General features: G+C 41.3%; 1 protein-coding gene across 6 annotated transcripts in view; it reads right to left on the bottom strand.

Annotated features, from left to right (window-relative positions):
* The window catches only part of ctbp2a (C-terminal binding protein 2a), a 67919-nt gene that overhangs the window by 44105 nt on the left and 8311 nt on the right, over window positions 1-15503 (bottom strand). For 4 of the 6 annotated variants that reach the window (XM_079688370.1, XM_079688376.1, XM_079688369.1 and 1 more), the window contains exon 2: window positions 2697-2867. The exons of 1 other annotated variant lie outside the window; for it this stretch is intronic. In XM_079688370.1, coding sequence (XP_079544496.1) covers window positions 2697-2754 — 58 coding nt within the window. In that variant the 5' untranslated portion in view covers window positions 2755-2867. Of the gene's footprint in view, window positions 1-2696; window positions 2868-3527; window positions 3548-15503 lie in introns of those variants that run through there. One more of the 6 variants, XM_079688372.1, reaches the window with a different exon arrangement.

Below are 15503 nucleotides of genomic sequence, written 5' to 3'. Positions count from 1 at the left end.
TTTTGAAATACCATTTGTATATGGTTGAGGAGATTTTACGCTACTGTGAAAACGGCATGATTCACCACCCTCTGATCTTTCAACTTCCTCGATGTGAATCACCCTCCTCTACACATTTTTAAGAGCAGTTGTAGTGACTAACTGCACCGCGATAAAAAGAAAAATCCCCCATCGTCATTGGTGAAGAATGACTTCATTTTGGATAAGCAGGGGAGACAATGCTTTAGATGTCTTTTGGACAAATGGAGCACTGCAGAACAGAACATATTGTCTTGTGATGTTTAACATAAAGCCTGCTCTGACAGTCATTCTTTTTATATAAAAATAAGACGGAAAAAGCGTTTTCCAAGCGAGCGGGCTGGTGGTTTGGAGAGCTCTGAGATGCCACATGTGGCTCTCATTCTGAGGGTGGAAACAGACAGCATCACTGCTTCATTTATGCTTCATTATAATCTTTTTTTTTTTTTAATCTCAATGGGATTTTCCTTCGAAACGAACAAAGAGGAGCGTTGAAACTTGATACTCTGTCAAGTCTTAACTCGATATTTCTAAGAAAATCTCTCTGTCTTTGAGAGCTGAAGTGAAAATTAGAACTTCTGTTTTCTATTATATGAGTTACTTAGAACCCCTAAATAATTCGAAATAATAAAAAAGAAAACCCTGCGACATAACCACAGTTCACTTCATTTGCGATATTAATGTTCCATTTTATATAATTGTTCCCGTAATATGTCTGTGTGGAGCTGTCTTTTAAAAACCATTTCCCGCATGAATCCAACACAGGTTAAACATCATAAGATTGACAGACCCAGGCCAGCTGAGTGATGGGTTTTAAGAATGGACAGTCCGGACAAACAGGATACATATCTTTCCGGCAGCAGAGACAGCGGTGAGAACGATCTCAATGCCAGAGTGTGTGTGGGTAAATATGATGGACAAGGGGGAAGCAGTTATTGCCAGGGGATGTTTGAAAAAAAATTGTGTATATATTGTGTTGTCCAGCGGTGTGTAAAGGCCGTCTAAAGTGTTTATAGTTGTATATTATTTTGGGGCGGCTGTGGCTCAGGAGGCAGAGCTGTCGTCCAATAATCACAGGGTCGGCGGTTTGATCCCTGGCCCTTTTTTTCCACATGTCAAACCACAAGTTGCTCCCAATGGACAGGCCAGTTCCTCCACAAGGCAGCCAACTCCAACATGGAAAGGTGTAAGTGGGGTTTTCAGACCCTGTTTGACCAGTAAGCACTTTGTTGGAAGCATTATAACAGTCGGTATATGACCAGTGTAATTGCATGGGAACTGTAGTAATTTTTAAGGAAAACTCATCAGTATTTGGTAAATGGGTTAAATGCAGAGGTACGATTTCACTGTGTGTGCTATGCTGTGCCGTGTGTGCCAAATAAAGAGGGTTTCATCCAATTCCTCCATTTCTGTTGCTGTTTAACTTGCTGAACAAACCTCAAAGAGAGTTTGAGAGTTATAGAATCTGGTGGAAAGCAGCTTTACCCACGCTACAAACGGAAAAACACAAGAATAATTTCGTATTTTACAGTGGGGTACATGCTGGTGTAAAAGCACATGTTTGGACCTCCGTACACACACTAATGTCTAATTTCCACTGCAGGTTTGGCTGAACTCTCTCACCATTTCGGTTTTATTCAGTGCAGAAATCCCCCATTTAGTTTAGTTCTCAGCCAATGGCCATAACATAGCCATGTGAAAATTCCTTGACATCATCTACAACACTCCTTTTAAATCAGCAACCGAACGGAGGAACGTCTACATTTTGTCCAAGCGTAGTTTTGTGGGCTGCCATTTTCAAAAATCTGGGTTAATCTTGTAAAAAAAAAAAGTTATGGTTACAATTGACAGTAGCTTGACGGGTTTGTGGTGATTTGCTCTGACCAATAAGTGGTTGCCATGGTTTTAATTTCACTTTCCAGTATCGGCTCAGCTTGCATTGAACTACGAGGTGGTATCAAAGAAAGTACCAAGTGCTATCCACAACCTTTACTAATAGAAAAGAGAAAGTAGAGCCATGTTTTAGTATGCATTGGAAATATGGCACAAATCAACATTCAGCCGCTCGTGTCAGGGGTTAGGTACAAAAAAAAGAGAGAAAAACGAATATCTTTGCTGTCTGTCTCACACAAACACACACACAACCATTAATGCACGTACACACAAATCAATCCCACTACCCGCTATAATAAATCCAAGAGCTCAGAGGAGTGCTTCACTTTATTTCAAACTCTCCAGCAATCTGGAAGCAACGAACTCAAGCCTCACTCAGCCATCAACCCAACCACCCCTACAACACACACAAGCACACACTACTTCTCCCTCCTAGGCAGCCTTCAAAGCTGAAGTTTGGAGCCTCGGCTGGTCCCAAGGCTCCCTTTTGACACACACAAACACACTTATGCAAAAGATCCCACCGGCTTTTCACTGAATTTGAAGAAGCAGGCTGAAAGGCTTAAATACTGGTGGAGATTTCCATATAACAGTGGGGTGAGTCTTTTATAGCTTTGACATAAATCTGTGGAACTAAAACTCAACGTTGCACGTACACACACACAAAAACACAAGCATCCCACAACCAAAATAGTTCATTTCCAGTGACGAAATAAAGTGAAACAAGCGTCTCAAATCCACATAAAAAGCAGAAAGAAAAAAGGATTTAACGGACACCGTCTCACCTTCACAGATCTTGTCGAGTCGCTGGCGTTTTACTTTATGTTTGTCGACCAAAGCCATCCCGTCACAGCTTCAAATTCTCTCTTCTCTTGATTTTTTTCTTTTCACCCCTCTCCTCCTTAAAGTCTCAAATGCTCCAATCCTCCAGTTGTTAGCGTGACAATGATTTAAACCTGAAATCCAAGAAAGCACGGGACAAAGATTAGTCTTACAGTATCTTTCCAGGAAATCGTGCAACTTCGTTATTTATGTTTATTAATAGAATTTTAGGTGATTCAATAACTTAAATGTACTGTTTTGTAAGAGACCAGTTACTGTAAAGTGTACATAATTGTTGCCATTTGATGTACAAGTCTGAAGCTAATGTACACATGGAGTCACAATTAAAATACATTGCACAAAACAATATACAACAAACAGAAAAGGACACATTACACTAAATGATGCGCTGATGTAACTTATTTATAATAAAGTGTAATTTGTGCAAATGAAAGACAAGGTATGGTAAGTGAAATGTGAGAGTCAGTGTTTGGGTATCTCTTTAGCTACACCTCTAGTTTTGACTTTAAAAGCTACTGATATTTTTGTTGTTATCGTGTAGTAGTAAAATGAGCTGTGGCTTTAACAGACATGCTATTTCACCTCATGCTCATAAGGAAGCTGAGGAAGTTTGAAAAACGTTTAGTCACTGCTAGACAACACCACAAATGTTGTGTCACTTCCTGAAAGTGCATTACTAAGAAAAACAAAAAATGTCTGACCGCGTCCACACACAGTTGTTTCCATCCCAGCAGAATCAGTAATATACGGCCTTGCAAAAGTCAGACATTTACCTTGCTCAGACTCGACTCTCCACTAGAGGGAGTGTCATCTCAGCGAGCACCGTTTATCCAATTTAATGAAGAAATGTCACTTCTGCAACCAGAGCCCCCAAAACTGAGTGGAACACAGCGAAAAAGCAGACAAACACCGAGCGAGTAAATGAGGCGTTTTACCAATCATTCATGTTCTGTGACTGATGCTCCTCTAAAGAGCAATCTTCTAATTGGTTCCTGCTGAAGCCTGAGGGACACGGCACAGTTTTTTGGGGGTGGGTGTTGGGGGAAAGGCAGCAGACAGAGATAGACAGGGGATGGCCCAAAAAACACACACACACAAGATGACAAGCAGAAATGTAGCCTTGCACACACGCACACACACACACTCGAAGGGCAGCGTGTCACACGGAGGAATGTGGGTCAGTTAGTCAGCAGGCGGGAGGGGGTTGTATCAGCAGAATAAAGACATAAAGGGGGGTTGGTGGGAGGGAGTGGAAAGTACTAGAAAAACATCGTCTAACAGGATGAGTAGGCTGTGACACCATCCTCTTCCTACATCCTAACTGTATCTTTTTCAGCACTTCCGCACTTACAGTATAACCCATACCCAATTTCCACATTGCCTCTGGGTCCAATCCTAGAGTGCTGCACTTAGGGAACACCTCTCACTTTACTGTGTATATGATGATATATTTACACGATGATATATTGGTATTTGCGCTGTTACTGCAATTACAACTGTTATGTTTTTTGGTGGAGTGGAGTGGAGGGCAGGCTAAGCAATGAGGTTGAATTATGAATTGATCTTGTGTTTTTATTTGGCCAGCTGTTGCGGCAAGGGATGTTGCGCTGCTGCAGCTGAGAATTCTAAAGTTTGTAGGTGTTAAATTACTCGTGCATTCAACGATCTATGAGCTCCTGTCTTTATCTGACACTGATAAACACATTTCTCTTCAGCAGTCAGCTGTGCTTCACCTCGCTTCCTCCACAAGGTAAAGAGCTGAAGACCCACATGTGGGAGTCAGAGAAGAAGTAATTGAGAAAGAGGAACGGCAGGAAGCAGTCAGTAAGAGGCGGGGGGGGTGGGGGTCAAACCGCCTTGGCTATGAATAGACTGGAGGAGACATGCATGGGCATCTCCTACTCTGAGAGCATAAGCAGCAGCACTACGGGTCATGGGAGCATCTGGCCATTTAGTCACTTCACTGACAACTGCCTCTGTACAGTGATGCAGGCTAGTGATACATGCAGATGTACAGTAGGCCGCACAGGTGCCTGCCAACAAATAGTGAAAATGAAAAAGTTCAATAATATGTCGTGGTACAATATTAGGATGGGAACTTAATGATGCTCGATCAATCCACTACATTTATAAAGTCATCAATTTTCCTCAAAACTGCTTCTTAGATCAGCTTTCTGGTCATTTTTACAAGTTAAATTAATTGTAATGTAAAGCAGTAGTGTCAGGGCTTGGCAATAATTATGTTTAAACTGGGCTTGAACAGGAATTAGACGGGTTTTTGTAGCATCGTGACCCGATTCAAGCTTTAATGTCACTGAGCACTTGAATGAGGTGTGCATGTTCTGTAACCACATATAATGTAGGTTTATGTGTTTGGGATTAACTGATTTAATGATGTTAATGATAATACTGAATATATATTAATAAAGTTATCAATACAATCAATATATCAATACTAAATGTAGAAGGAATATCTCCTCCCAAAAATGTTAGGACTATATCCCCTTAAACTCTCTGAATAACATCTATGCTCATCTTCTGTTTCCACTCATGGTCTCAACATGGAGGGATGGCAGAGCCCACAACCATCTTTAGAGCTATTTGACCAAAAACCCAAATATGTGTTATACATGACTTCATTTCCATAAATTAACTCCAGAGATGTTGACTCGTGCAAGAAGGAGATCCACTTCATAGCCAGAGAAAATAGAAAGTCGGCTGCACTAAGCGGGTTGAAAAGTCAACAGCAACTTTGAGGGGAGCTCTCAGACAGAGAAGTGCCTGAGAGGAAGTACAGTTATCCCGCAGCCCTTAGCCCCACCGCTGCTCGATTGTTGCTTGACTAAGTGCTGTTATGTAACTTAACAATAAGGGGATTGACCTGAGAGAAAATACGTGCTCAGTGCTGGAGGAGAGGAAGGGAAAGAGAGGAAAATCACACACTCAAACACATGTAAACAACCGAGACACACAACTCCAGGGATCACTCACACACACACACACACACACACACACACACACACACACACACACACACACACACACACACACACACACACACACACACACACACACACACACACACACACACACACACACACACACACACACACACACACACACACACACACACACACACACACACACACACACACACACACACACACACACACACACACACACACACACACACACACACACACACACACACACACACACACACACACACACACACACACACACACACACACACACACCGTGTGGCTGGGAAGTTGTGTTCACAGGTTCTCTGACAAGTCTGTGAATGTTACCAAGTCCAAGAGGAAAAAGAAACTGTTGTTTGAACTGACTAATGATGCAAATCTCACAATATTCTTGGTAATACAAGTTTTTGTCTTATCTTTGTAGAAATATATACAATTCTGGTGTTTACGAGCTACAGTAGGACCTAAGGTTAAGATATCAGACATTCAGTTCATACCACTTGTTGCCAAATGTTGTCATCAGTGTTGGGTGTAACGCATTACAAAAGTAGCGGAGTTACAGTAATGTATTACTTTTTGCTGTAACGAAGTAATGTAACGCATTACTAATGAAATTTGGGTAATATACTACCCGTTACAATTCTCATTAACGCAGTTACAACACATTTTAACCCAAAATTAAATGGTGCTTTGTTTTTTAAGAATTCACTAACATCGCGAGACATTCCGACACCGGGTAGATGTAGATTAGTAAACCTGGTGTTTACCCTTCAGGCTCATCAAGATCCCTCCGCTTCGCGTCGGTTCCCTGATCAGCCTGTCGGGTGTTCCTTTCCCCATAATGACCGCCTCGCTGCACATTGTCCCGCTTATTACACGGCCATATACTAAACAAACTACAGAGCCCATTCCGTGTTCCTGTTATTGTTTACTTCCTCTCTGCCTTCTTCTGGTGATTTATCTGACGTCCAGCGCTCCGTCTTTTAACCTCTTTTCCTTTCTCTTTCTTGATCCTCCTTAGCAACCTTCACTATAGTCCTTGACAGCGGTCTGCACTGTATTAACAACGTGTCACATGTTAAGAATTTACAATCAGAATCGAGTATTCAACTAAGCCGTGTAATAAAAGTTGTTAGTAGCCTTAATGGCCTACACAGCTGTTATGCTATACCACATTGCCCTTCACTGGATGTATAATGAGCTACACTAAACTACATGTTAGCATTCAAAATACCTAGCCATTCGTTTACGGTTATTTTGGTAAAGTAACTCAAAAGTAATATAAAAGTAGTGTAACTCATTACATTTCAGAGACAGTAATATTGTAATCTAACTTATTACTTAAAAAAGACTAAGTAATAAGTCATATGTCCTGTATTACATTTTGGAAGTAACTTTCCCAACACTGGTTGTCCTGTAATTACGTCTCCCCTTTCTACTTAGATGCATTTCACGCACTGTTGGACTCAGTGACCACAACCTGCAGTGAGCCATAATGCCTGAATGAGATCAAGATGTTTACATAGTGTGTAGAGTGTTTAGAGTGGATCTCTACAGTAGATCATCTGCTGTAGAGTAATGTCTATGTGTTGGTCCTGAAGTATCCCAAACAGTGAATGCAACCCCCTGTTGTTCCTCTACTACAAATACCAGCTATGTTCTCAATGCCAATGTCGTTTTCTTGTGCTTTATTTTCACCTAAACAAACTTCTGCACCTTATAAAACTGAAAATTCAAATCAAATCAAATGTCGAGAGTTGAAATAATTATCTGACTAATACATTATTAATTATCACTGTTTGAATAATAATGTAATACATGAGTTAATGCATTATTCAGTAAAATGTCAAATACTTGTTATTGATTCAAGCTTTTCCAAAGTGAGAATATAAGGCGCTTCAAATCATTTCAACAGAATATGTTGTTGAACCATTGGTTAAATAAAGACAGACAATTAAAAATTGTATGAATTTAAAAATAACTAATAATAGAAAATACCAGGCAGATTAATCAAGACTTAAAATAGATTTAGTTGCAGCGATCTCAGGAATAGTTCATGATGAGATATGTCATGTTAGACAGGAAGTGACAAGTCAAATAAAAAACTGTCTCTTAACCAGCAGTAAGAGGAAACCCTTAACTCCCCAGTGATGATTACAAATTGCTCGCAACACTTTCTCCCTACCAGCAACATGCAATACTAGCCACTAGAAATCAATCATGCACGCATTATGAGTTATTCATGTGATAATGCAAAGCCCTTTAAAGCCCATTAAGTCCACTAGAAATCCGCACTGTATCGGCTACAGAAGTATGACGTTTAAATGCAACTCACATGATTAAATTAAAGCTTATTTATGCACTTTAAAAATGGATAGATAGTTTGGTTTAAAGTTAAAAGCTTTACACACAGTAGCAGACGTACACCACATATAGCCACAGCTTGTTTACTGTGTCTCTCAAACAGAAGTAACGTTTTCATCAAAGTGCCACAGAATAATTTAGAGTGCCGCGCGACACTTTACATTGCATTGTTGCAGCTGTTGCATCACTCCAAGAAGTGTTACATTCAAACAGTGCCTCTGCATCTTACACCCTGACATCAAGACATTTCACTAGCAGAAAGAGCTACACTTCAGAAAGATATCTTCTTTCAGCTCTGTGTGTTACGTTTCTTTCACTCGTGCTCATTCTTTTTTCACTTCTTTTGTGATGAACGGTACATAACAAGGCGGCAGGCAGCCCAGGAGATCTTGTTTGAGTTGGTAATAGCACAGAAGACTCAGAGGGAGGGAAGAGAAAGTGAAAGAGGTCTTTTTCTGACTGAGGCCATCTCTCAGAGGAGCCCTCTCTCCAGATTAAGAAACCTGTGGGTTTGGTTAAAGGTGAAAAGGCAAAGAATGAAGTTAAGCCTCAGCTTTGACTTTTGTTTTAACACGTGTTTGACTGAAATATCTGTGGAGGCTTTTCATTACAAAGGGGGAGTTTCATCTAGAAAAGAAAAACATCTTGCTCTTTCTTTTTTTGGTTCAGCTGAGCTTCCAGCCGTTGACCTCAGTGAACTAGTTTAACTATGTGAACTTGATGACCGACCACACACACACACACACACAGGACTGAGCTGTGAAGGTATGGCTTTGTAGTCAAAGAATAAGCTGAAGGGAAACCTGGTGCCCTGCGGATAAACTGAAGTAACCCTTTTGACTCTTTACCATCAGTCATTGTTCGAAAGTGCAATCTTTTCTCTTTATGTGTCAGCCATGCGCTTCACACATCACATTATTAAAAAAAGGGAAAAGTTTGACACTTTGGGAAAAACAAACATTTAGTTCTTACGCTTCCGTACTTACACAGATTAAACACATTTCACATGATCTGATAGGGTGATATTTGTACGTTTGGACAGAGCCAGGCGACACGTTCCTTGTTTTTATGCTAAGCTAAGCTAATAAATTGTTGGCCCAACATTACATTACATATCATTTGTTAGACGCTTTTATCCAAAGCGGCTTACATACATTCAGTACTGTGGGCAATCCCCAAAGGAGCAATTTGGGGTGAAGTGTCTTGCCCAGGGACACAACGACATGCTGACTGCAGTGGGACTCGAACTTGCTACCCCCTGATTCCAAGTTCAGCACACTATCCACTGAGCCACAGCCTCCCAAGCTTCATGTTTACTGAACAAACAGGACGGTGCTATCAATATTCTCATTTACCTCTTGGCAAGAGCGAAGAAGCGCATTTCCCATAATGTCGACTAATTCCTTCAACAACTGTGAGGAATGCGGTTCAATATTCTAACTAGCTACAGTACAATCTCATTACCGCAGCACATCATAGCACAGGGAACATTTTGAGGAAGAATTGTGAAGCAGCTACCCAAAGTGACTGCTTAAGAGTCTATGATTTATGTCCCTGAAAGTGCAAGACAGCAGAAAAAGAAGAGGCAGAGAGGGGAAGGTGGTTAAGGTTTCCCTTCGCTCATTAATCGGATAGTTTGGGCTCCGAGGGACACGTAAAACTGTCGCTCAGACCGCTGATTTACACCTCCCTCCTCCCTGCCAGTCTCTTTATTCCTCCAACCCTCCCTGTCTAAATACACCAGTTACTGACAATTACAGCCCTCCTCTTTCTACCTCTCCATCTTCATCACTATCCTCCCCAAGTCTGTCAGTCCATCTGTGCCTCTCCATGTATCGTCTTTTCCTCCTTTTGCATGTCCTGTCAGCCTCTGGCAGACAGCGTCCTTTTTATTCCCCATTTCTCCTTTACATTGCTTTTTCTCTGAACCATTTTTCCCATCCTCCCCCTCCCCCTCTCCCTCCTCCTCCTCCTCCTCCTCCTCTCACATTCTCGCCATCTTTCTCTCCTCTCAACTCTGAACGAAAGGAGACTGCAGCAGCACTAACTGCTGACTTGGGCTAATGCACCATTTTGTAATAATGCCTATTCGTTTAAGTCACCAAGGAAACGCATAATGGTGACATTATTGTGCACAGCAGCCTGTATGTCTAACCCAGCGAGGCTCTCAGCGTGGCCTGCATTCCTCCTCTCTCCAGCTCTTTACATCTAATGAACTAAAACAAAGTCTGGCATGAAATCTCCGCTGAAATAATTGGCTGGTTTTTTCACAACACAGGCCACTGAAGACTTAAGAATAAACAGACTATGCTCAAATTTAATGACTAAACACTTTGCTTAATATCATGTGGTTGCTTTGAATCTTTACCTGGTTGACTAAAGACTGGATTTACTCATCTTAAACCACACATATAGCTAAAAGCACACAGGCAATCACGCCAAAACATCTGGTACTCAAGCTGACAGATAAAAGGCTGTGTCCAAGAGGGTTTTATTGTGGTAATAAATCTGTCTTTTCCCATTTCCTGTTGAAGATCTTTTTTATCTGGAGTGACAAAGACCAGAATGGAGTGTTAAACTGCAGACACACTAACCCTATATAAGCAAAATACATTTGTAACAATTGGACTCCCTTCTGTTCAGGGTCAGCCAAGGAATAGTGAATAAGTGATGAGTGGTAGAAATCATAATTAAAGCAATTTAAGGGCATGCGGGTGCTCACAGCTAAGAAGGACGTACGCAAGGTTGGTTAAGTGATATGTTGTCATGGATGCAGTAAAAATAAAGCAATATTAGTCAACACCCAATTGTCTCTAACACTGAAGTTATCATTAAGGCCCATTTGATTTTTACCTTACTTAATACATGTGTTGTGTTTTAGAAACTCTTAAACTGGAAGGAACTCTACGTCATATATCATTTAATTCATTTCCACCAAATCCCTTCAGAATAGTTTTAGTATAATTAGATACACTTGTAATGTTTTGTGTTGTGAGGTTGGTGAGTGCCAGTTTTAATTGTTGAACTCGATGATCTGTCTTTTCCTACCAATTAACGACTGAGCACCTGATGCATATGCAACAACTGTAAAAGCAATTAAGCTTCAAATTAACTGTAGAGATTAGTTCACGATGTAAGTGCAAACGCTCATTTTAAATGAGCTTCTGTTCCCAAATTTATGTTTTCTAAAAGAGGTTAATCATTATACAGAAATATAATCCTCACTACAAGAGAGCGCTTCCTGAACCACTTGGTCGTATTAAGTACCTCGTTTTGATCAATCAAAGCTGATCTTTGGCATGTCAAAGTTTAGAAATTGAGTTTCTATTTGCATCATTGAATAATGAATTATTGAATGTTTTTTCTCTTTTCATAAAAGGAGTAGCTTACAAAAAGGGTGAGCAGATGTTGCTCTGCCAAGCATGAAACACAATTTGTTCTTTCAGTTTTGGGGACAGGTATAAAAGTACACATTGGCTCAGGCCTACACATACATTTTATTTTTACACTCTGCCTTTTGGTTTGCAACACAACAATGACAATGTTTAACAATCTAATAAAGGAACTGTCTAACAAGAAGTGTTTGCCTTTGCATGTGTGGAATGAAGGTTAGCCTGGATGCCTACACATCTTCCGGCGCAGACTGAAAACTCATCTCTTTCGACTCCACTTCGAGCGATAGAATTACTAACAAAGAATTTCTGACAAAGCACTTATATACTAATAAAGACTGGCTTATCTATAGCCAGTTGAGTAGCACTTGAAATGTGTTGGCTCTATGAAACCTGATGCACTTATATGATTCGGTTTTCTTCAGATTTGTATCTTCTTGGTCAAATGCACTTATTGTAAGTCACTTTGGATAAAACCGTCAGCTAAATGCAATTCAATGTAATGTAATTGATGACTTTTGGTAACATTTCAAAATGTTCAATATGGGTGCAAACCAGGAACAGCAGCAATCTGCCCAACACTCACAATACCTTGAAAGCAAACAACGTGGGACGTAAGTAGACTGTAAGTTAGTTGGGTAAATGTGGGGTTGAGTGAAAGCCAAGCTTGCCTCCGAGGCCGACTCGCTGTGAGCTGAACGCCACTGACCTAGATTAATACCAACCACAGGAGCGCCAGGACTATTAAACACACCCCAGCTTCCTGTATCCTGCCTTTCTGTCGGTGTGTGAAATGATTCCATCTGTCAGTCTCAGCTGGGCTGTGAGAACACTGCTGAACGCTGCTGCTGCTGCCCACACACACACACACACACACACAAATATATATATATATATATATACAGACAGACACAGACGTGGCGGCTGAGAACTGGGGCCAAGGTGGGTGTCTGGCTGCATCCAGCCTCCAGGGAGTGGGGGGCTCAGAAAACTCTGCCCAGCATGGAAGGCTCGAGGATGGGGAGCGAGACGGGAGATAGCGACTGTGATCAGGAAAGCAGCAAACCATCATATAGACCAGTGTTTCTTTACAAAGGCTTCAGGTGCTGCTCACACGGGAACGTTTGCGTTTATGCACAGTATGCGTTTTCAAAAAAGTCTTCCGTTCACACGTATTCGTTTCATTTGACGTGTCTGTTCACACGAGAACGCTGGAAACGCTGTAGTACATATGCCGGGACTGTAAGTGGCGCTGTACTTCCACACGAGACCGCTCGAAAGCGCTGGACACGCTGTAGTACATATGCCGGGCCTGTAACTGGCGTTGTAACTTCCGTCACAAAATACACCAAAAGCAGCGAAGAAGACCCCGGAGCATGGTTGCCATGGTTGCCCTTCTGTTTATGCCCCGCAGTGGATTTAGCAACATGTAGTAGTTCATTTAATTCTCCATGTCCACTTGTTGCTGATGGTTGTGGTAGAGGAGCTGTAGATTTTGCACTAACATCTGTAGCATGGTCAGTAGCACTAGCTACTGACCATGCTACAGCAGTGAGCAGCAGAGGTGGGGAGAGGCGGGGCTATGGCTTCATCTATCGGGAAATGATCGTATACAGTAGAGGCGATTACACGGAGCCGTTTGATCCCCCAGAGCGTTTCGTTTGCAAATCTATCCACCTTGGGACCTGTTATCGTTTGTGGGATCCGTTTCTATCATTTTGTTACGGCCTCGTGTAAATGAAAGGGCTATACGCAAGAGAAACTATGCGGATCCAACCCGTTTTGTTCTCGTGTAAACGGGGTCTTATACTTGAGTCAGTTCAACCTGAATAGAGCTCTTTTCAATGACAGCAGGCTTTGTCTTTCTACTCCCCCTCTGATGAGTACCTTGTTTGGTGTAGTCTCTTTTCAGCCCGTAATAGGGCCAATGTATTATTAAATTCATGTGTCTATTTCTTTATGTGTGTGCAGGTATGTGTGTATTTAAGAGTGCATCAGACAGGTTTGTTAAACCGGCATGCGTTCCTACCAAGGACAGCATCTTGTATTCTATGGATATTACAAAAAGACAGCCAGCCGTGCGCCCCTCAGCCCCCTGTGAGTAACAGCACACAGAGATGAAGCTGAGGGGAAATAGAAAAGAGATAAGGGCACAGACGGATTAGGATGCACAACTGATATTCAGAATAAAATAAGAGAAAGAGAGCTTAGCACTCTACATAAAAGAAAGGAAGAGAAAGGTCGGAGAAAAGACTCGAACAAGTGGGTAAGATATGGAACAAAATGATATGTTCTTTGAGTTATGGGAAATATTTCCATATTTCCAAATATTTTGGGAAAAGACCATGACAAATATATTAAGACATATAGTCTCCGTTCAAGACTTTGTGCAGTGAAATGAAAAGCTTTTTGTCACTGCACATTACACAAGATTAATATGAAAAACAAATCTCATAACAACAAAAGAAACTTCAAGAGTAACAACAGCATGAAGTGACTGGTGCATAGAACACTCAATAATTCCCTTGGTACATCAAGACAAACTTGAGAAGATCTTCCAGCAGTGCTGCACTGACTGCATGTCTGAATCTGATAATAGGACCTTTCTCTTTCTTCATTCAAATGTGGCTATGCAGCCCTTTTTCTTTCTAAACAGTGAGTTCAGTATGGCTGTAGGTAAAACATCAATCTTGTGCTTCAGCAAAACCCCTGACAGGGCAATGCCAATGAACTGTAGCTCTGGTATCGTACTAATGCACTCCTCGATCTACTGATGGCACAAAACGTCATTATTGGAAAGATGTTCACCTTAGGTCAAAAGATGTTGGGAGCTATAAATAAAAAAAACAACATGCACTTTCAGTCTGAGTACACAATCCTGTTCAGGAAATGTTATATATTTATTAAAGAGAGTGATGTCTCTGCCAGATTTGTAGTAAAAAAAATGAATAGGTTTTGGAAAATTGCACCATACACGTGTATAATGCCTTAAAACAGCATTTGCCAAAGCTGTCTGAATACCCCAGAGACACATATTGCTAACCTCACACAGGGTCCCGAGGGGGGAATACACAGAGGACTGAGTAGGAGGGACTGAGAGTCTGTGGCTCCGTCAAACATTAACCCACAGTAAATCCTTTTTGTTCAGGATCAGGATTCAAACATCTCCATACGGGTGAAAATCAAACATGTCTGTGCGAACAAGCTGACAAGTTGAAAAGCCAACCATCCCACAGAGCTTCTCAGCAGCAGGAATCAAAGAATTAGCCTCGGGCTCACCAAACATTGGTTATATCCATATTCATAAAAGAGATAGCTGAGACGATAGGACTTCATCGCTCAGCTCCGCCACTCACTTTGTCAACACTTCCACAGCTGCTTGCAAACGGAGTAGATAATATGCCACTTTTCCCCACAGATGAGTGATGAGAATCAGGATCACAGCACATCCTGTTTATCTTACTGTACAGCAACAAGTAGATAACTGCTTTTGTGTGACATTGTGTAAGCTTTTGTGCGCGTGTACGATGCTCCGTAGCAGCAACAATGCGGATATCCAATGCTGATTTAAATCAATGGGAAGTGCAGCCTCTCATTTAACAGTGTGGTTGAGGAGTCAAATGGTTTCATGGACATCTGCCAGTTTTCCCTGTTTGGACTCCTGCCAGTATTTATGCAAGCAAAGCGGCTGTTAGATGCATGAAAGTGTGGTGTGTGTGTGTAGGCAATTTTAACCTGGACCACAAGGATAAACGTACGGCATTAAAAAATAAAGGTTGTGTTATCCTATTGGCCCGAGGACCCTGCAACACAAGCATTGAAACAGTGAAAGTAAAATAAAATTACTGCAACATAATCGCCAATATCAATGGATTTTCTTGCGGGGGCAGTAACCCATACAAATCTTTCATGTCAAAGTTAAACTTACTTACTAAACTTTGGCACACAAACTCACAGAAAGCAAGCTGGTTTTCACACTGCTGACTCCTGAGTGCACAAAGAGCTGAAA

This window comes from Notothenia rossii, assembly GCF_949606895.1.
Source record: "Notothenia rossii genome assembly, chromosome: 6".
Taxonomy (NCBI): Eukaryota; Metazoa; Chordata; class Actinopteri; order Perciformes; family Nototheniidae; genus Notothenia; species Notothenia rossii.
The sequence above is the reverse complement of the archived record's forward strand: the minus strand, read 5'-3'. Positions and strand labels throughout refer to the sequence as shown.